Genomic DNA, 22,373 nt, shown 5'->3' on the forward strand with positions numbered 1-22,373 from the left:
AGGTCCTTCCTTGGCTAGCACTTGCAAGGCAGAGACACCTTACCTCCAGCGCCACCTACCCGGCCCCTTATCATGACTCTTATAGGCTATGTTATACAGGAGTAGTGAACCCAGGTTTGCATATGCCCAATTCTTGGGCTGGTTTCCTGACCTTCTAATATGATATTTAAGATGATAGTGGGAGACTTATGGGAAGGGAGATAATTTAGTGCTCATTCTCCCAGGTGTCCCAAATGGTCCTCCCAAGTCAGGGGCGATTTCTGAGCGCATAGCACTCCCTGAGTGTCAAATGGGTATGGCCCCCCCCCCCCAAAAAAGAAACAAAAATAAAAAGAGTTTGCCTTGAATGAGGCTAACCTAGATTCTATTCCTAATACACCGATAAGAGTGATCCCTCAGAACAGAACTAGGAGTAAACTCTGAGCACAGCTGGGTGTGGCCCCCTCCAAAAAAATTCATACAAAAAACACAATCATGAAAACAAATGTTAAATATGATTGCTTTTGTTAAAAGATTATCACAAAACAGTACTCAAACATATAATTTGCACTAATTCCCAGATTTAGAAGCAGATCAAACCTCTAACTCATATACTTATATGAATTTTCTGTAATTTTGTGCGTCAGGGATCCTGCTGCCTCAAAAATATGAAGCAGGTGTTCTAACTACGGAACTACACTCCCAAACCTCCAAGTTTTAAATCTTGGGGAAGGGCCTGAGGGGGCACGGGCAGGCAGAGAATCAATGCCTAGCAGCGCTTGGAATTGCTCTCAGCAATACTTGGGGGAACCATGCAGTACTAGGGAGCAAACTCAGGACTCTGGTTCTAGCCAGAGTCTAGCCTCTCAGCTATTTTTACGTCCAAGGGTGTTTTTTCTTTTTAGTTTGAGGGGATCTCCCCAGTGGTGCTAGAGGCTATCAAGGCTATACCAGAGGTGTTGATGAGGCTACATGCTACCAGGGATCACATCCAGGTTTGAGTGCAAGTCAGGCATGCACTTCAATCTTTGGGTTAGCTCCCCATAACTCCTTTAAGTTTATTTATATTTATTTATGTATTTATATTATTTATTATTTATTTATTATTTATTGTGAAAAGAAAACAGAATAATATCCTCTTTGTCCTAAGTAAAGGTAAACTATAAAAGGTAAAATTTGAAGGAAGCAGATAAGCCCTAAGTTTCCAAATTTTTGAAATGCATTTAGGGGCCTGTGAGACATTTAGAAGATAAATACATTCAATGATTAGGGTTCTGGCCTATGTGCAGCTGACCTCAGTCCCATCCACAGCACCCCATATGTTCCCTCAAGCACTGCCAGGAATAAGCTCTGAGTACCACGTGTAGCCAAAGTATCATCAAAAATATTAAGTACATTCACGCCTTACCTCTAGCGCCACCTCTCTGGTTCTGCAAGGCAAACTCTTAACCCTCTGCACTGCCTCTTTGGCCCCTCATGATTGTGTATTTCTGGGGTGACTGTTCATTTCTTTTTAGGCAGGAAGCTATGTTCGTGATGATGCAGTCCCCAATTTGATCCAGTTAATAACCAATAGTGTGGAGATGCATGCCTATACTGTCCAGCGCTTGTACAAAGCAATTCTTGGTGATTATTCACAAGTAAGTACTTCATTTGATTTATTCTCTATTGTCTGGGTAGATTCTTATTACCAACACTGTAGGTTATGCCTTTGATTCTCATTAGGTAATCTGTCAGATTTTAATGGTGACTTTCTTTTTTTTAAACAGCAACCTCTGGTACAAGTAGCGGCATGGTGTATAGGAGAATATGGTGACCTCCTTGTATCTGGCCAATGTGAGGAGGAAGAACCTATTCAGGTTTGCCTGGGCACATTTTAAATTGAGGGGAGAAACAATGTTTTCATTACAAAAGGAAAACTTTCAATGAGGAGGCAAAGTTGATACCTTGAAAGCCTTTTGTTTTGTTTTTGGGTTTGGGGTCCACAACCACTACCATGGTTGACTCTGTGCTCAGAAATCACTCTTGGCAGGCTCGGGACCATATGTATGGGGGATCAAACCCAGATCTGTCCCAGCCTGGCTGCATGCAAAGCAAATGGCCTACCATTTTGTTTCTGCTCTGGCCTCAATTTGAAAACTTTTTAAATAATCAAGAGAATTAGGAAGTATAGTTAATTTTTGGATGAATTTATTGGATTGTTGAAAACCACATGGGCTCTGGAGATGGGTCACAGGACTGGAATCATGCTTTGATATTGGGGAATGCTGAGTTTGATCCCTGGTACCATAAGGTTTTTCTAAGTATTGCATCATAAGGTCTTTCTTAAGGTATTTAAGTGTCGACTCAAAATAGAAATTGACACTGCAGACCAGCTCTCATCCCATCAGACCAGTTGATAATGTTTCTCTTATACAGTAGCTGATAAACAAGAAATGAGACCATTATATTTCATTTGCTAATTAAAGGATGTGCTTTAGAAGTGTGGCTACAGTACTTGAACTCTATGTATTATACTCTTTCTCTTCTTTCTTAATTTGGTGCAGTGCTCTCAAGTGATGAGAAGGAGGTACAGGAGCCCAATGGTAATCTTGATAGATGAATGCCACTCTCAGGCCTTGTAGTGTCAGGAATACCTGAGCCACCCAGTGGTGCAGGGGGCATCGAGGCTGCACTTATTGATGCTCAGTGGATCATGTGGTGTCAAGAATCAAACCTGCATCTGTTTTCTGTACTAGTTCCTAGCTTCTTTTCTCTTGAAACTGTATAGAGTGCTTTTCAACTCTCAATAAATTCTCTCTCTCTCTCTTGTTTAGGTAATGGGTGTCATAGAGATAGTTTCGGGGTTAAGGCACTGTCCTTGCACATGGTTAACCCTTGTTCTATCCCTAGCATCACATATGGTCCCTTAAGCACCACCACAAATGATTCCTGAGCATAGAAACTGTAGTAGCCCCTGAACATTGCAAGATATAACCCAACCCCCCCCCCCCCAAAAAAAAAAATAGAGAAAAAAGCTTCATTAGTGGCCGGGTTGTTTTTCTAGTGGCATACTGTGAGTGATAGTAGAGTTCGGTATTTACTTATTATACACTATACATTGTCTTTTCCATTTCTCTCCAGGTTACAGAGGATGAAGTATTGGATATTTTAGAAAGTGTCCTGATCTCTAATATGTCCACCTCTGTGACCCGAGGTTATGCCCTCACTGCCATTATGAAGCTTTCTACTCGCTTCACCTGTACTGTAAAGTGAGTATGAAGAAAAGTAGGGCCTGCAGAATTGTCTAGTGATTTCTAGAAACATTTTTTTTTTTTTTTGGTTTTTGGGCCACACCCTGTGACGCTCAGGGGTTACTCCTGGCTATGTGCTCAGAAGTTGCTCCTGGCTTCTTGGGGGACCATATGGGACGCCAGGGGATCGAACCGCGGTCCGTCCTAGGCTAGCGCAGGCAAGGCAGGCACCTGACCTCCAGCGCCACCGCCCGGCCCCCTAGAAACATTTTATTATGAAAAATTTCATGCAGGTGTGAAAGTAGAATAGATGAATAGCATATACCTCTAGTTCCAAAGTAATGATTAATTTGTGCTTAATTCTCATTTCATTTATATTTATTTCCTTTCATTTTCTCTGCCCCCTTCCCTACCATTGACTATTTGGAAGGTTCAGGGCTTTTTTTTTGGGGGGGGGGCACACCCGGTGACACTCAGGGGTTACTTCTGGCTATGCGCTCAGAAGTCGCTCCTGGCTTGGAGGGCCATATGGGACGCCGGGGGATCGAACCTCGGTCCGTCCTAGGCTAGCGCAGGCAAGGCAGACACCTTACCTCTAGCGCCACCACGCCGGCCCCAGGTTTTGTTTTTAAAAGCAGATTTCTAATGCCTTTTATTTTAAAGTAGAGAAATGACCTCCCCATATGAGGATGCTCATTTATTGTAATCTGAGATGTCATGAGGATCATCATTATTATTATTATTAATTTGTTTTTTTTGGGATCGTGTCTGGTGGTGCTCATGGGCTACTCATGTGTTATGGTACTCAAGGGCTGTATTTATTGACAGTTAGATCTGGTAGTATTCAGGAGCATTATGATCCATCTGTTTTACTTTTAATGTAAAAGTCCTTATGAAAAATAATTCAAATTGTAATTAGAATTTGATGTCAGCCATGGATTTTGTTGATAAAAGGCTGGTACTGTGCCATTTTTTAGTGATAAAAACTTATTTTATATATTTTGGGGGGCACACTCTTTAGCACTCAGGGGTTACTCCTGGCTCTGATCTCAGAAATCTCTCCTGGGTGCCATATGGAATGCCAGGGATCGAATCAGGGTCTTTCCTGGGTTGACTGTGTGCAAGGCAAACACCCTATCGCTGAACTATATCACTCTGGCCCTGAAAAGCTTATTTTAAAGTTATTTAAAGAGGGATCAGAGAGATAGCAGAGTGGTAGGGCATTTGCTTTACAAGGGATCTGACATCCCATATGGTCCCTCATGCCAGGAGCAATTTCTGAGCACAGAGCCAGGAGTAATTCCTGAACGCCTCTGGATGTAATCCAAAAATATAAATAAATAAATTAAAGATTAAAATTTCTTTCATAGCAAAAAATAATCATTGATTTTTCTAGCAAACCTTTGAATATGGGATATATCTGAGGTTAGAAGTAAGGCTAAAGGGGCTAGAGAGGTGGCGCTAGAGGTAAGGTGTCTGCCTTGCAAGCGCTAGCCAAGGAAGGACCCCGGTTCCCAAGCCAGGGGCAATTTCTGAGCCCTTAGCCAGAAGTAACCCCTGAGCATCAAATGGGTGTGGCCCAAAACAAACAAACGGAAAAAAAAAAGAAATAAGGCTAGAGAGTTAGCTTTATGTGCAAGGCACCAGATTTCCATCCTCATTAGCATGTGGCCCCTGGAACATATCCAGGAATGATCTTCACCATATACTGAGCATCTCATGGTGTGCCCTAAAATAAAAAGAAAAAAAAAATTGTAGAACTAGACTTACAGTTGAGTAAAAATATATGGGTGAATGGTAATGTTGAATAATGATATTTTATTTTTGTAAGATTATGTTAGTTAGGAAGCTAGTATTTAAATAATTTTAGCCAGAAAGCTTCTGCTTCTTTGTGAACTTTTTGGAGGTGTATTTGAATTCTTTTGTTATTTTTATCCCAAAGCCGAATTAAGAAAGTGGTTTCAATCTATGGAAGCAGCATTGATGTGGAACTCCAGCAGAGGGCAGTAGAATATAATGCACTTTTTAAGAAATACGATCACATGAGGTAAGCATGAAAGAAATGGAACAATATGTGTGCCTCTTAGCATCTTAGAGTTTGTCATGGTAGTTTATAAAGGTGAATTAATAATTCATAAATAATTCATAATAAATAATTCATAAATTTATGTTAATACTTTCTTTTTGTTGTTTTGGTTTTTTATTTGAGGGAGGGGGCACATCTTACAGGGCTTGGGGCTTACTCCTGACTCTGTGCTGAGATCTCTCCTGGCAATTCTTGGGGGATCCTATATGATGTTGTAGATTGAACATGGGTTCACCATATGCAAGGCAAGCACCCTATCTGCTATACCATTCACTCTGGCCCCTTCAGATACATTTATGTTTGTTTTGTGGCCACACCCAGCGATACTTACAACTTCTGGTTCTGCACTCAGGAATCCCATATGGCAAGACCATATGAGATGCCAGGAATTAAGCCAGTGTTGGCCACCTGCTAGGCAAGCACCTTACCCACTGTTCTATTGCTCCATCCCCCTTCATATCCTTCTTGTTTTGTTTTGATTTTGGGTCACATCTGGCAGTGCTCAGGGGCTACTCCTGGCTCTGTGTTCAGAAGTTGCTCCTGGCAGTCTCGGGACCATATGGGATGCTGGGATTTGAACCATTGTCGGTGCTGGATCAGCTGTGTGCAAGGCAAACGCCCTACCACTGTGCTCTCTCTCCAGCCCCTCCATATCCTTTCTTAGCAGAACTTCTCAATCTTACTTAGTTCTGATTGGTTGGCTGCTTCTATTTTGTCCATTTTGCTCTTAAGCCTGGCTTCTAAAGAATTAAGTTAATAGTGTCCCCTTTTCTTTTGCACCATGATGTATCCAGGGCCATCCCCAGCAGCTTTGTGGCTTAAACTACTAGGTCTTCCCACTTGCAAAACATGTGATTTTCATTTTGAGCTCTCTTCTTGCCCTCCATTTCCCTTTTTCTTCTTGTGACATGGATTAACCTCAGTATTTCACATATGAAGGGATGGCATGATGGATGAGCCAAATTCCTGTTTCCCCACTCTGGAAAATGCTCAGAGGTCTATACAGTGCTAGGGGTTAGAACTGGACCTCATGCAAGAAAAACGTGCTCCCTAGTCCTAGTCTTTGGGCTATCTTCTAAACCCCTCTTTTTCTTTTGGCCTGGAAAGTTTGCTTTTTATTTATTTGGCTAATCATTGGGAAGTGTACTTTTTCATGAGCATCTCATTTGATTATTAACAGTTGGTATATGTCCTCCTCCTGCTCCTCTTGCCTGGTTTTAAGAGTGATTCCTGGGGCCGGAGTGATAGCATGGAGGTAAGGCATTTGCCTTGCTTTCAGAAGGACAGTGGTTCGAATCCTGGCATCCCATATGGTCCCCAAAGCCTGCCAGGAGCGATTTCTCAGCGTAGATCCAGGAGTAACCCCTGAGTGCTGCCGGTTGTAACCCAAAAACTAAATAAATAAATAAATAAATAAATAAATAAATAAATAAATAAATAAAAAATAGAGTGATTCCTATAATTTACTTTTCTTATTCCAATCAGTGAGAAATTCCAGTCTCATTATTTAGGTAGAAAAGTTTTCTGCTCAAAATTCCTTAAAGTTGGTTTTTAATGTAGCCAGAAATTCTTGTAATTTTCTGTTTTAGTGTATGGAAAATGAGAGAGAAGATGGTCTTTCATGTTGGCTTCATCCTAGTTACTTTGGGCAGGAACTCTAGGTTGACTGCCTAGAATGTAACCACTTCAGACTTTTCCAGGTCTGCCTTGCTTGAGAGAATGCCTGTCATGGAAAAACTAACCACCAACGGCCCTACTGAGATTGTACAGACAAATGGAGAGACAGAACCAGTTCCCCTAGAGACCAAACCTCCGCCCTCTGGACCTCAGCCCACCAGCCAGGTAACTTGACACTTGCTTAACCAGGGAGACAAGGAAAGGATGATTTCCTGGTTCCTTGTAATGTGTCTCATACTGAGTCCCTTTACTTTTCTGGGATTGATTACTACTTCCATTTCCTCATTTTTAAGTGTCAATGGGATTTGCGTTAAATGTAAATTAGACAACTGATAAGTCAATTGAGATTTTATTTTCTTGTTTAGGCCAATGATTTATTAGATTTGTTGGGAGGAAATGACATAACACCTGTTATTCCAACTGCACCTACAAGCAAACCAGCTTCCGCTGGTGGAGAACTTCTTGATTTACTGGGAGACATCAACCTTACAGGTAAAGTCAGAGTGGAGTTAGTGCTTGGGTAGGGAAAAATTCCTAATGACCTTTTGACACATGAGTGTGGGAAAGGTGAAGTGATGAAAAGAATAGAATATAAATCATTTTTTTTCCTAGAACAGTAGGCTCCCATAGCAGTGGTTCATATGGTGTGAAACATTTCAAAGATGTATGTATGTGTGTGTGGTGTGTTGAAAAGAATAGAATATAAATCTTTTTTTTCTTTTTTTTTTTTGGTTTTTGGGTCACACCTGGCGGTGCTCAGGGGTTACTCCTGGCTGTGTGCTCAGAAATAGCTCTTGGCAGGCACGGGGGACCATATGGGACACCAGGATTCGAACCAACCACCTTTGGTCCTGGACCGGCTGCTTGCAAGGCAAACACCGCTGTGCTATCTCTCCGGGCCCTATAAATCATTTTTTTCCTAGAACAGTAGGCTCCCATAATTGTGGTTCATATGGTGTGAAACATTTCAAAGGGGTGTGTGTGTGTGTGTGTGTGTGTGTGTGTGTGTGTGTGTGTGTGTGTGTGTGTGTGTGTGTGTGGTATGTTGTCCCTAAGCGCTACTACATGCACCCCTTCATCCCTCCAAATGATAATGTTGTATCTGTGTGCACCCCTGAGCATTGCTATATGCGCCCCTGAATCCCCCCAAAAGATAATGCTTGTCATGTTCATATTTTTGTGTATTTGTTTGTTTTTTGGGCCACACCTGGTGGCGCTCAGGGGTTACTCCTGGCTCTGTGCTCAGAAGTCGCTCCTGGCAGGCTCTGGGGACTATATGGGATGCTGGGGATTGAGCCTAGGTTCGTCCGGGTTGGCCACTTGCAAGGCAAATGCTCTACCACTGTGCTATCACTCTGACCCCCATGTTCTTTTTTTTTTTTTTTTTTAAGTTTACTATCTTCCTGTTTACTTTTTTGGCTTCTATGTTTCTTGTTATTGTTAAATGTCTTTGTTAATTCAGGAGTTAAGTCCTCTGAGATTTAACTAAAGCCAGTGTTGTAGATGGCATCACTTCTAGGCTAGCTCTTTCATATTTATGGTTTCAAGTCTTGCTAAGTCTTTTATTTGGGGTCACACCCAGCAGTGCTCAGGGCTCCTAGCTCTACGCTCAGGAATCACTCCTAGCAGACTCAGGGTACCATATGGGATGCTGGGATTAAAACCACCGCCTTTCTGCATGCAAGGCAAATGCCTTAACTCCGTGCTATCTCTCTGGTCCCCTTACTAAGTCTTTAATTTGTTTTAAATTAATTTTTATCTCTAGATTCTTTAATCCATCATGCCATGTCAATTTTATCCCGAACAAAGTAATTTAAATCATTCAATATAAGGAAAGAAGCATTACATGCTTTTTATTTATTTATTTATTTATTTATTTATTTATTTATTTATTTATTTATTTATTTATTTATTTATTTATTTATTTATTTGTGGTTTTTGGGTCACACCCGGCAGTGCTCAGGGGTTATTCCTGGCTCCAGGCTCAGAAATTGCTCCTGGCAGGCACGGGGGACCATATGGGGCGCCGGGATTCGAACTGATGACTTCCTGCATGAAGGGCAAACGCCTTACCTCCATGCTATCTCTCCAGCCCCATTACATGCTTTGTTATAGAGAAATGGAGCAGTCAGTTTCTGGAATTTTCCCAAACTGCCTATTTTTTTTTATTGTTGTTTTGATTTGGGGCCACACTCAGCAATGCTTAGGGATTACTCCTGGCTCTTTCCATATTTTCTGTCACTGATATTTTATTTTCTGGGGAGGGGGAATGGTGTTTGGGACCACAGCCAGTGATATTCAGGGGTTACTTCTGGCTCTGCACTTAGAAATCATTCCTGACAGGCTCAGGGACCATATGGGATATCGTGTGCAAGGCAAATACCCTACCTGCTTTGCTATTACTCTGGTCCCTTGCTTGTTCTTTTTTAAAGATAGTTTATCCAGGGCCGGAAAGATAGCATGGAGGTAGGGCGTTTGCCTTGCATGCAGAAGGACATTGGATCAAATCCCGGCATCTCCTGAGCATAGAGCCAGGAGTAAACCCTGAGTGAGCACTGCCAGGTATGACCCAAAAACCAAAATAGATTTAAAAAAAATAAATATAGTTTATCCTACCTTTAATTTTGTTAGTACTTTTTTAAGGATAGGATTGGGATATACATATTTGTGCTTTTGGTGCTTGTGAAAGGCTCAGAAGCCACTTCCTGAGGTGCTTGAAGGACCATTCAGTGTTGGGGATCAAAGCAGGGCTTATGCATACAGAGCTTATATTTCAATCCTCTGAGTCACCTCCCTGACCCTGTTAATGCTTTTAATCTTTTGGTTAATTTTGTATGTAACTTGAAATTGTTTAAATATAAAATGGATTCTCTTTTATTGTGCTGAATTTTTTTTGGGTCTTGTTTTGGGGACATACCCAGCAGTGCTTAGGGCTTACTCTTGGCTCTGCACTAAGGAATCACTCCTGTTTGACTTAGGGATCCATATGGGTTGTTGGTGTTGAAACTCAGATCAAGCACAAGTAAGGCAGATACCCTACCCATTGTACTGTTACTCCAGACCCTTGCTGAATTTTCTTGAGTCTTTCAGAATTCTGATTTCTCAATTCTTTTTTTTTTTTAATGTTTTTTTTTTATTTGTTTTTGTTTTTGTTTTTTGGTTTGGGCCATACCCAGTGATGTTCAGGGGTTACTCCTAGCTAGGCACTCAGAAATCGCTCCTGGCTTAGGGGACCCTATGGGATGCTGGGGGATCGAACCACCATCTGTCCTAGGCTAGCCTCCTGGGCTAGTGTGGGCAAGGCAGATGCCTTATCGCTTGCGCCACTGCTCTGTCCCCGATTTCTCAATTCTTAGTCATATTCTTCTATGCTTGCCGTCTATCATAGGATCGTCAGTCTGTTCTTATTTGGGTAGATCTATTGAAAATCATAGTGTGGAGTGCACAAAGACCCTCACCCAAACAACAAAAAGTTATCTGTACTTTTATCTGGAGGTAAAGGTTTTGAGACCACACTTAGTAGTGCTCAGGGACTTCTCCTGGCCTCTGTGCTCAGGGAACCTAATGTGGCAGGAATCGAACCAGAGTTAATCACAGAAAGGCAAGTACCTTAAACTCCATGTAACCCCCATACTATAATAATCTAACCCAGTGGTTTTCAATCTTAATATATACAGATTGACAGTTCGTGCATGGTCTGCTCTAAGGACTGGTGATTGATATGCACTGCAGTAGAACAGTGGTTTTTCTAGGTTTTTCTTTGGTTTTTGGGTCACACATAGCAGTGCTATGTAAGCAGGGCTTACTCTTTTTTCTGTGCTTGGAGGAGGGAGGGAGGCCATAGGCGACCATATGCAATGCTGGGGATAGAAGAGTCAGCTTTGTGCAAGGCAATCACTCTACCCACTCTATTATATCTCTAACCCCTAATGTTTACTTTTTTTTTTTGGTTTTTGGTTTTTGGGCCACACCCGGCGGTGCTCAGGGGTTACTCCTGGCTATCTGCTCAGAAATAGCTCCTGGCAGGCACGGGGGACCATATGGGACACCGGGATTTGAACCAACCACCTTTGGTTCTGGATCGGCTGCTTGCAAGGCAAACACCGCTGTGCCATCTCTCTGGGCCCTGTTTACATTTCTTGATGTACAAAGTTACTGCATCTTTGGGCTGAGTAATAGTACAGCAGTTAGGATGCTTGTCTTGCTTGACCTAGGTTCAGTCCTCTGGATCCTACATGCTCCCTTAAGAATGCTCGGGAGTAATTTCTGAGCACAGAGCCAGGAGCATTATTAGGTATGACCCTAAAACAACAAGAAACAAAGTTACTGCACGCTTAACTTTCACCACCAAAATACTCTAGACCCTGCACCACAACTGTCTCTTCCTCATCATATCCTTCCTTCCCCAGCCACTTGGTAATTTCAGTTTTGTAATCCAAGACCAAGAGGTCATCATTGTTTGATACTGTCTCTTGCAAAACAGTATCTTAGCTCATTGTGGTTTTAAATTCCATTTTCCTCATACCCTGTAAAATTGAACATCTTTTTATAAGATTTCCATCTTAACCACAAGTATTTTGTTTCTTTTTATTTCTTACACTATTGCTTTCTGTCATGTTTTTCATCCTTTTGGTGTGTAAACAGTAACCTCTAATTCTGGATATTCATACAATTATAGCAAAATTTGTTTTCTGGCTAAAAAAAGAAAAAAATAGTTTACATTTGTATCAGTTAACTTAAGTATTCATTTTAAAGTGTTGAAATATGTGTGTGTCAGCAATTAAACAGCTGGTAGGATGCTTTTCTTGCATGTGGGTGACCTGGTTTCTATCCCTAGCATCACCTGGTTCCCTGAGCACAAAACCAGGAATAATTGCTGAGCACCACCAAGTATGGTCCCAAAACAAACAAAAAGTCTTTAGAGGGGCCGGAATGATAGCACAGCAGCAGTGCATTTGCCTTGCACGCTGCTCACCCGGGATGGACCTGGGTTCGATCCCTGACATTCCATATGGTCTCCTGAGCCTGTCAGGTTCAGCTTCTGAGCACAGAGTCAGGAGTAACCCCTGAGCACCACCAGGTGTGCTTCCCCCCTCAAAAAATAAAAACTAAACAAGAAAAGTCTTTGGGTTTTCATTTCAGTGATTTTTTCCCCTTCATGATTTATGCTTGTTACAACTTGCATAAGGTATTTCTTTCTTTAACCTGTTATTGTGATAATTTTCTCCCTTTTATTGGTGAGCTTTGTCCTGCTACTAAGACATGTTTTTATGTGTGAATGTATCTTTAGGTGCTCCAGCTGCTGCTCCTTCCCCTGCCCCAGTCTCACAGGTATCCCAGACCCCCTTCTTGTTGGATGGGCTCTCATCACAGCCTCTCTTCAATGACATCGCTACAGGTATGGTCACCAAAGTTTCCATCACTGAGCAGTGAGGGGAGGTGGTCGTGAAAGAAAGGAAATAGTCCTGCAGGCGTTAGACTAATTACACGTACTCTGACTTTCCAAGGCATCCCCTCCATCACTGCTTACAGTAAGAATGGCTTGAAGATTGAGTTCACCTTTGAACGATCAAACACCAACCCCAGTGTCACGGTGATAACGATACAGGCCTCCAACAGCACAGAGCTGGATATGACGGATTTTGTTTTCCAGGCTGCAGTACCAAAGGTACCACTATGTCTTCTTGGCCTTTTCTCTTTTGTTTAAAGATAGAACTAGTTTTTATTTTTATTTTTTTCTTTTATAAAAAATTTTTTTTTTTTGGTTTTTGGGCCACACACGGCGATGCTCAGGGGTTACCTGGCTGTCTGCTCAGAAATAGCTCCTGGCAGGCACAGGGGACCATATGGGACACCGGGATTCGAACCAACCACCTTTGGTCCTGGATCGGCTGTTTGCAAGGCAGACACTGCTGTGCTGTCTCTCCAGGCCCCTTATAAAATCTTTATTTAAGCACCATAATTACAAGCATGCTTGCAGTTGGGTTTCAGTCATAAACAGAACACTGCCCTTCACCAGTGCAACCTTCCCACCACCAGTTCCCCCTTTCTGCCTCCCCATTCCTGCCTGTATTTGAGACAGGCATTCTACTTCTCTCACTCATTAACATTGTCATGCTAGTTGTTAGTGTGTAGTTATTTCCCTAACAGCATTCACTACACTTTGTGTGGTGAGATTCATATGGTGAGCTGGTTCTTCCAGCCCTATTTTTATTTTATTTTATTTTATTTTATTTTATTTTATTTTATTTTATTTTATTTTTTTTTTTGGTTTTTGGGCCACACCCAGTAACGCTCAGGGGTTACTCCTGGCTATGTGCTCAGAAGTTGCTCCTGGCTTGGGGGACCATATGGGACACCGGGGGATCGAACCGCGGTCTGTCCAAGGTTAGCGCAGGCAAGGCAGGCACCTTACCTTTAGCGCCACCGCCTGGCCCCCTATTTTTATTTTTTAATGTATTTGCTAAGGATTTATTTTAATTCTTAGAGTTTAAACTAAATTACAGCTAATGTGGTTTATCAAAGTGTCGTTTTGGTAAATACTTTTCACTTGGTCATAAATATTTATAATTGATAGGATTGAGAGTAAAGAAAGGACATACTAATAGTCGTTAGATACAGGCCAAATGTCTTCTGTCAGGGAAATAGTTCACTGGTAGAGTGCTTGCCTTCATCTATGCAACCCTGGGTGTGAATTCCTGAACTACAAAAAACAGCAAAAAAGAAACCTCTACACAGGGTGGGAGCTATAGTGCAGTGGAAGGGTATTTGCCTTGCACGCAGCTGACCCAGGATAGACCTGGGTTCAATCCCCGGCATCCCATATGGTCCCCTGAGCCAGGAGTGATTTCTGAGTGCACAGCCAGGAGTAAACCTTGAGAGTCACCAGGTGTGGCCCCAAAACAAAACAAAAAAAAACAAAACAAAAACCTCTACACTTGTAATTGTTGGATTTTCTGTAAGATCAGATAAATGTCTCACCTCTTTCCTTCTTTTCCTTCATCTTTATCTCCTGCCTTCCCTCATCTTTGCTTTTTTTTTTTTTTTTTTTTTGGTTTTTGGGCCACACCCGGTGGTGCTCAGGGGTGACTACTGGCTGTCTGCTCAGAAATAGCTCCTGGCAGGCACGGGGGACCATATGGGACACCGGGATTTGAACCAACCACCTTTGGTCCTGGATTGGCTGCTTGCAAGGCAAACACCGCTGTGCTATCTCTCCGGGCCCCTCATCTTTGCTTTTATCTTCTCTCTTCCATTAATAATTAGAAGGCTACCAGGATTTAAAGAACCTCTGATATAGAAGATCTGCACACATTCTATATTGTGGTAACAATATGGTTTATTGTCTTATCAGGCTTGCAGCAATTTTCCCTGTAAACAATGAAAATTAAGAACAGTACTTGGGAGCTGGGCTGGAGAGATAGCATGGAGGTAGGGCATTTGCCTTGCTGAAGGATGGTGGTTCGAATCCCGGCATCCCATTTGGTCCCCCGAGCCTGCCAGGAGTTAATTCTGAGCGTAGAGCCAGGAGTAGCCTTTGAGTGCAACTGGTGTGACACCCCCCCCCCAAAAAAAACCCACCCCCAAACAAAACAAAAACAAACAAAAGAACAGTACTTGATTCCCCTCCCACCCCCCCCCCCCCCAGCCTTCCACCCCTCATCCTGGATTACTGCAGCCTTCCTTCGCCTCTGTCATGTCTGGCCATACTTTAAACAAATTATGTGTGCTTTGGGTTTTGTTTGTTTGTTTTGGGGTCACACCAGCCACTATCCAAGGGTTTATTCATGGCTGTGCTCAGGGATCACTCCTGGTGGGCTCAGAGAGCCATAAGGGATGGTGGTGCAGATATTAAATCCATATCAGCCATGTACAAGTTAAGTACCCTACTTTTCCTGACTTTTGTGTATGTGTATGTGTTTTGGCCACATCCGGTAGTGCTCAGGGGTTACTCTTGGCTCTGCACTCAAAAATTGCTCCTGGCAAGCTTGGGGGACCAGATGGGATTCTGGGGATAGAACCAGGGTTGGTCCTGGATTGGCCTTGTGCAAGGTATATGCCCTACCACTGAGCTATCTCTCTGGCTTCTCTCCTGAGTCAATGCAGGCTATATAAAACAAAGTGCCAATCTGTAGATCTCAACCAGCCAGATAGATACACAGAAAGGATTAAGATCTGTAATTGATGACTGCTAAGCAGTTTTGTTTTTTAAGGTGCCCTCACCAGATTTCTCTGGGTTTTTAAGCCATGAGACTCATTTTTACCCCCTCTGTAATTGATCAGTTACTACTTAGTGAGTTGCTAGGCCAAGAGTTGGTTAACTTTTGAGAAGTGGCAGGCTCAAGTTCCTATTACTGGAAGGGGGGAGAATGGCATGTTTCTAGTTTTCATGGTGAAAAACCCAACAGTGGGGTTTTATAAATAACACAAAGTGATACCTGATGTACTATGAATTTGTTGGAATCTGGAAAATAAATAGGTGGTAGTAGGAGGCAGATCTGGTTCATTAACCATTGTCTGCATCTTTTACTTTGTATTTGTTGACATCACTGGCATGGGACTGAGTGTGTTGCTTCTCTGAAGAGTCCTTTTGTTCCTCCAGACATTCCAGCTGCAGCTTCTGTCTCCTAGCAGTAGCGTTGTCCCAGCATTTAATACGGGGACCATCACACAAGTCATTAAAGTTCTGAACCCACAGAAGGTGAGTTAGTATTTGAGCAAGGTGCAATCATTTTCCTTTTGTCAAATTGTGCTTTGTTTCCCTGACTTTCTCTGACTCATAGCCATAAAGAGACTATGAAAATGTCTAATCTGAACTCTTTGTTCTTTTGTAGATAATAAACAGAATATAAATACAGTAAATGGTTTAAGTGGCATCTTATTAAAATGCAGCTTGTAAATCCTACTTAGATATTTAACAATCTGGGTTTTTTTTTTTTTTTCTTGAGAAAGGGAGGGAGCAATATTATACTTTTGTTTGTTTGTTTGTTTTGGGCCTCACCCTGCAGTGCTCAGGGGTTACTCCCGGCTCTGCGCTCAGAAATCGCTTGAGGGCAGCCTATGGGGGACCACATAGGATGCCAGGAATTGAACCCAGGTCAGCTCTGTGCAAAGCAAATGCTCTACTGCTGTGCTATAGCTCTGACCCAGATTATACATAAGCTGCAAAATGTGGCACACACATTTGTTGATCCAGTGATCCACTTTTACAGCTGTAATTATTAAGTGTGCATAGTAAAATGGAAGCTGTTTTAGATGAAACAGTCAAATAAAAGTTTGACAAATATAAATTAAACAGTATTTTAATTTGTATTTTCAAAGCTGTAAATTAACTTCACTTAATAGTAATTAGCTATTTATCAATGTTTGAAGATAGTATAGAGAATTTCTTAACCAGAAACATTTCTAATAATCTGATAAATATATAATTTTGTCTTTCTTGTAACACTTTGTCTTTCAGATGTTTACTAAATTTTAAATATCTGCCTAGAATATAAGCACAAATTCCTTTAATGATTTGATAGAGCAGAAATTTTCTTTTTTTATTTAAGGCTAGGGTTTGGACTCCACCCTGTGGTGCTCTGGGATTACTCTTGGCTCTCTGCTCAGGGGTCAAAACCTGACAGGGCTCTGGGGACCATCTGGGGTACTAGAGACAGAACCCAGGGTGGCCATGTGCAAGGGAAACATTCTACTTGCTATCCTACTATTGCTTTACAAGAGTAGAAGTTTTTTAAGTGCAATTTTGAAATCTGCCACTTGCAGTAAAAAATACATTCACTTAAAGGTTATCTCTCTTTTTTTTTTCCCTCTTTTTGTGCTTTGGGAACAACTCAAGTCTATGTTCAAATTTACTGTCAATTTTTCAAACAAAACGACAGTATCTGAATGTTGAGTTGATGGTAGTCTGTATATGTGAAGATAAGTATAGCTTACCATAGTTTCCTAGAAACTTAGATACGAGAGTAATACCTTTTTGTGACGCTCTCATCAAATGTCACTCTAAAACTGCAAGAGGCTTTGTGCTTCTAGTGTGATTTAGGGACAAAGCCCATGCTGTGGGCTGGAGATACTCTGGAGACGCATTTCTTCTTCTTCCCCAGATGGTTTAGTGGACCTTTCAGCTAACAACCAAAGATGAGGTGGCTTTTGTCTTTGTTTCCCATATCTACACTTTCTTGTTATATTTTGTTTTTTTGGGCCACAGCTAGTAATGCTCCTGGCTCTGCACTCGTGTCAGTTCTGGCAGGTTTGGGGAACTATATGGGATGCCTTGGCCATGTCCAAGGCAAAAAATGACCTATCCACTGTGCTATCACTCGGCCCTGCCCAGATATACTTTTTTTTTGTTTTTGTTTTTGGTTTTTGGGCCACACCCGGCGGTGCTCAGGGGTTACTCCTGGCTATCTGCTCAGAAATAGCTCCTGGCAGGCATGGGCGACCATATGGCACACTGGGATTCGAACCAACCACATTTGGTCCTGGATTGGCTGCTTGCAAGGCAAACGCCGCTGTGCTATCTCTCCAGGCCCAGATATAAATATTTTTTAAAGGGGAAGCTCTGCTTGATAGTAATTGATCTTTCTTAAAATTAGAAGTCAGTGTGAACTAGCCAGATCCTAGAGATATGATTTCAACGATTAATTTGTAATTTTCTTTTCATAGCAACAGCTGCGAATGCGGATCAAGCTCACATATAATCACAAGGGCTCAGCAATGCAAGATCTAGCAGAGGTGAACAACTTTCCCCCTCAGTCCTGGCAATGAGAGTCCAGCACCATTCTCATTCTTATCCCACTCAATCAACGGAACTCTGGGAAGGAGGTTGTGATCGCTGGCAAGTCCCCCCCAACTGTACCATGGGCATGAGGAGCTGAAGAGAACTGTCGAGGAGGATTTTCCTAAAGCTGTTGCTGATCTTGAAGCATTGTTAAAGACTGATCTCCTCTCCTCCACTATTGAGGCCGGCTGCTTCTGGAGGCTACTTTGCACTCTTTTCCTCTTCTTCTTTTCCGTACTTCTCCACCCCTCTCACATTTATAGCCAGAATCAACATTCCTGGGCCCCTGAGGAAATCAGCAGCTGGTCTGGAGGAGAGGACCTGGCAAGAAAACACTCACTCTGTCTCTGCAGCAAAGAGTTGCCCCTTCTTTCTACTGTGTTTCTCTGTGAACTGGGCAAGGTGGGACATTTATTCCTCACTAGCTGGGTCACCATCTTCAGGCGCTTTTTACATCTGGCATTCAGAAAGAAAATGTAACAATGGACATTAGGGAGCCCCGCCTTTTTCTACTGGTTCCCCCAATGTTTGAAAGAGGCATTAGGCTCCTGGTGGCCTTTTCTGTGCATTGCTGTATACACACAGACACACACATGTATGTATGTTACCAAGAACTGGTCAGACTTAGAAAGGTTATTTGTAAACACTGGACAGATGCAGTTAAAAAGAGCTTTGGTTGAGACTTGGCATGAAGGATATGGTGCTCCATTTGTAACAGAAATTTTCAAGGCTCTTCCAAGCCCCACCCCCTGCGCCTTCTCCGTTCTTTAGCAGTAGTCATCATTATTCTCCATTATTTTCAAAATCGACTTCCCTTAAAGTGCAAAGTGGACACGATGGCTAAAAGATTTTATTCAAAATTATTAATTAATCCCCTTACTCCCACCACAAATCCTTGAGTTTCTCTTAAGCCCATAACTGGCCTGTTGAGCTATGGTAAAAGGGTGGAAAGAGGAGGTCTCCACTTTAAAGATCAGACTCCTTACAAAAGCACCTTTGCCCGTAAGAGGAATGAGTATCAAGCTCATCCTGAGCATATTGGAGTCATCTTCTCCATGACTGCAAACCTCCCTTTTTATTTCCTGAGCCTAGCTTGGACCTTGGCATTCCGTTTGAATTCCTTCTTCTAACTGGAACATTTGTGTTGTATCTGTAACACTGGCACTGAAATAAAGACCACACGGTTAAAGAAATCTTTCCTATATTGTACTTTATGGTGTTGGAACAGAGCCTTGCAGCTTCCTTGACCCATATGTCTGAGGAAGTCTTACAGACACCATAGGGGAAGAAATATCCTTCCCTGACTCTGAAAAATTGGTCTCTTGAGGCTAATCTCATGAATATCTGCATTGTTGTTGTCTTGAGGTCTGGAGCTCTGTATACTAGTGAGAATGCTGAGTGCTTTTTAGACAGGTTCCTTTTATTATTCAACCTTAGCTTTGAGTTGCTGGAATGTGGTGAGGTAACTCCTGTGCTCCATGCTGAATGTACTGTGTACATTTTCCTCCACCGGTGCCATGTCTGATATTCTGAAGAAGAAATGAACAATCAGGCCCACCTTGCTCTTAAAATGTTTGCAATCATTACTGTATGATTACAGTATAAGGACTACTTTGGTTTTGGTCTTAAACTTGGGTAAAAAAAATATCCATTTTTTTTCTCCTTTTCACTAAGCCTTTACTTAGAAGTCTTCAGTGTCTGGTCAAATCTAGCTCTGTATCAGATGCTAGTGTATTCCAAACATTTGACAAACTGGAGTTGACCTAAAGGCTCCAAAGGGGAAATTTTTTCTTTTTTTTTCCAAAGGGGAAATTTTTTGGTCTTACTGATAGTATATAAGAGCAAGATCTGCTAAAACCACTTCACTGGGTAAATTGGTTGACTGACTCAAGAATGAAATATTATCTTGTGCATAGTTTTTAGTAAAATAAGTGTGGACTAGTTTATATTTCATACAACTGCTCTGCCTGTGCAATGAAAAAAAATAGCCTTTAAAGTTTTCTTTGCAGACATTTCATTGGATGGATACTTAATGCTGTGAAACTTGATAGGATTAACATAATATGGTGGATTTCTTGAATAGATTTTTGTCTAACATTCCTCTTTGTGGTAGAGGCTTTATTTTCCTCTCTTCTGTTTATAGTTAACCAGCTCAAGTTTCTTTAGTTGAACAAAGTTGAATCTCAGAAATCTGCTGAAGATTATGCCATAAGACAGTGCTAGCTAATGGGGCTGGAAGGTCTGCTCTGGTATCAAAGCATCCCCTTGGGTGATCTAGTTTTTGAGGTAGAGTTATATGATCAGCTGTAGCTTTGTCTAGAAGGAATAAAAATCATGGCCTTAATACCAAGGGTGCTGCGAATCTGACATGATTTTAGAGCATGAAACTGAGCATCATATTGAAGGACTGGCGGCCTGATAACTGCCGAGGAGACTGGTGGGTGTGAAGACCTTTCCAAATGATTGGACCTTTGAAAGCTTCAGCGTGCCTTAGTTTCTAGGATCAGAATGAGGTCTCCTTTCACTCGGTCTTCCTGCAAAAAGGAGAAGCCTCTTCCTTTCTGTGGATACTTGCACATTTAGTAATTTCTTTCCTTAGTCTAACTGTCCAAGAGGGAGTGGATTTGGATAGATTGACACCTTTAGAGCCACTGAGAAGAGTGAGTTCCATGGCTGTTTTAATACCTCCGGGGTGACAAGCAGTGAGGCCACACACTCGGACAATTTCACAAGCACTTTTACCTCACTTTCCCCACCTCTTTCAGAGTAATTTATATCTGATATGCTCCCTTTCTTTCTCATTGTTTCTAAGGGAGAATTCATCTAAGTAATCTCAGAAAACTGCTGGCGTGGGCTCTGCTCTGTCTGAGGAACATCTAATCTCCCACAGTGCTGTTGCCTGGAGGTGCCTGGACAGCCTTGGGAGATCTCATAGCAGTCATCTGTGCATTTTAAGGCCTTTCTTGTTTAAAGAAACATTCCTCACAGTGACATTTCAGAGGGGAGTTTTTCCTCTTGCTAGCTTGAAAATGTGGTTCCTTCCCCTTGTTTGTTCAATTCATTTAAGCATATAGACTTTCGAACTGTCCAGGATGAGCGATTGGAATAATTTCAACCTACTGTATAACTTGCTTTCTATTTTTATGTTATAGAGTAGGCTGGAAGTTAGGGGATAGTTACTGTTTTTTTGAGGTTCATCTTCATTATCCTTCCGCATTGGGAAATAACTTGTCATGAGAAGTAGGGGAAAGAAAGAAAATTTGAATGTGTGTTTTATTTTTTTTCCCCTCATGAATGTATTTTATTCACATTGTCCTAAGACAGGGATGTAGAGAGCAAGGAGTGGATAGTCGTGGACTTTGTGTCTTGGCCAGGAGTGTGGTACAGGTCTGTGTACTCATGAATTTGGGAGCTGGGGAGAATCACTGAAGGGAGAATGACTCAGAAAGTCCTGAAGTTTGAAAAACTTTGGCCAGCCGGGGAGAGGGGCTGTGCGTAGAGCCAGATATGAATGACTCTTTTCAAGCAATAGTGGTGAGTGGCTCCTGTAAAGAGTTCCAGGATGTGGAAACACTCAAACTGAAGCAAATGCCAAGGCAGTTCACACCATTACTTCCTTCCACAAGGTTGATTTGGGCTTCAAGATGGCATGTTGGAGTTTCTTTTTTTTTTTTTTTTTTGTTTTGTTTTTGGAACCTGCTGTTGCGCTTTGTGTGTTTTGTTTTTGTTCTCTATTTGGGGTTTCCTGGGAAAGAGCATCTGAACTCTTTCCTTTGGAGCTCCCGCTGTGTCCCTGTAAAGGCCCCTTTTCTTTCATAATGTTGTAAGTTGTGTTTTCATTAAGCCCATCACATCTTTACTGTAAAAATTTTAAAAAGGCTGTTTCAAGTGGGACAGCTAATGAAGTTCTAATTATTGCAGACATATTTTTGAGATGTAAAAAAATTTAAATTAAATGGTAATTCTTTAGAGGCGAGTGAGGAATAAAATGGATGTAAACATTTACATGGGATGCATTAGAATTCTGCTGTGTGTATTGTCTTTCGGTTGAAACAAATTATGAACAGTGGACTAATAATAAAAAGTCAATACTCAATGATTTAAAATTTGCTTCCTCGCTTCTTATAAGTGGATTAGAGAAGCTTTGGATTCTTATTCCAGAGCTCTGAGCCAAACTTTCTGATCTTTTACATAGAAACCTCACCAAGAATAGAATTAGACCAACTTAAAACACTTGTAGTTACCTACAGTGAAAAGTGCAGTTGGAAATTTTAAGTCTGTTATTATTTTCATGCCTTTTTGTTTTTGGACTATACCTGGCAGCACTCAGTGGTTACTCCTGGCTCTGTGCTCAGAAATGGCTCCTGGCAGGTTCAGGGGACCATATGGGATGCCAGGAATTGAACCCAGGTCCGTCCTTGGTTGGCCACGTTCAAGGCAAACGCCCTACTGATGTACTGTCTCTCCGGCCCCCTATTTTCTTGCTTAATTGCTCCAGAAAATCCATTCTCAAGGCAAGTTCTAAATCTAGGTGAAATTTGGATAAGGGTTGATCATCAGTTCAAGTTATAAGCTTCTATTTTTGAATTATTCAAATGCTTCTATCATTGGGAAGAAG

At 41.8% G+C, this 22,373-nt stretch overlaps 1 protein-coding gene across 1 annotated transcript in view; it reads left to right on the forward strand.

The window, feature by feature from the left end:
• The window catches only part of AP1G1 (adaptor related protein complex 1 subunit gamma 1), a 101,736-nt gene extending 82,788 nt beyond the window's left edge, over positions 1–18,948 (forward strand). Inside the window, exons 15-24 of the mRNA XM_049786488.1 lie at positions 1,497–1,619; positions 1,749–1,838; positions 3,103–3,230; positions 5,155–5,259; positions 6,999–7,140; positions 7,341–7,467; positions 12,266–12,373; positions 12,483–12,643; positions 15,578–15,676; positions 17,641–18,948. Coding sequence (XP_049642445.1) covers positions 1,497–1,619; positions 1,749–1,838; positions 3,103–3,230; positions 5,155–5,259; positions 6,999–7,140; positions 7,341–7,467; positions 12,266–12,373; positions 12,483–12,643; positions 15,578–15,676; positions 17,641–17,742 — 1,185 coding nt within the window. The 3' untranslated portion in view covers positions 17,743–18,948. The remainder of the gene's footprint in view (positions 1–1,496; positions 1,620–1,748; positions 1,839–3,102; positions 3,231–5,154; positions 5,260–6,998; positions 7,141–7,340; positions 7,468–12,265; positions 12,374–12,482; positions 12,644–15,577; positions 15,677–17,640) is intronic.
• The last annotated feature ends 3,425 nt before the right edge of the window (positions 18,949–22,373 follow it).

This window comes from Suncus etruscus, chromosome 14 (assembly GCF_024139225.1).
Source record: "Suncus etruscus isolate mSunEtr1 chromosome 14, mSunEtr1.pri.cur, whole genome shotgun sequence".
In the NCBI taxonomy this organism is placed as follows: Eukaryota; Metazoa; Chordata; class Mammalia; order Eulipotyphla; family Soricidae; genus Suncus; species Suncus etruscus.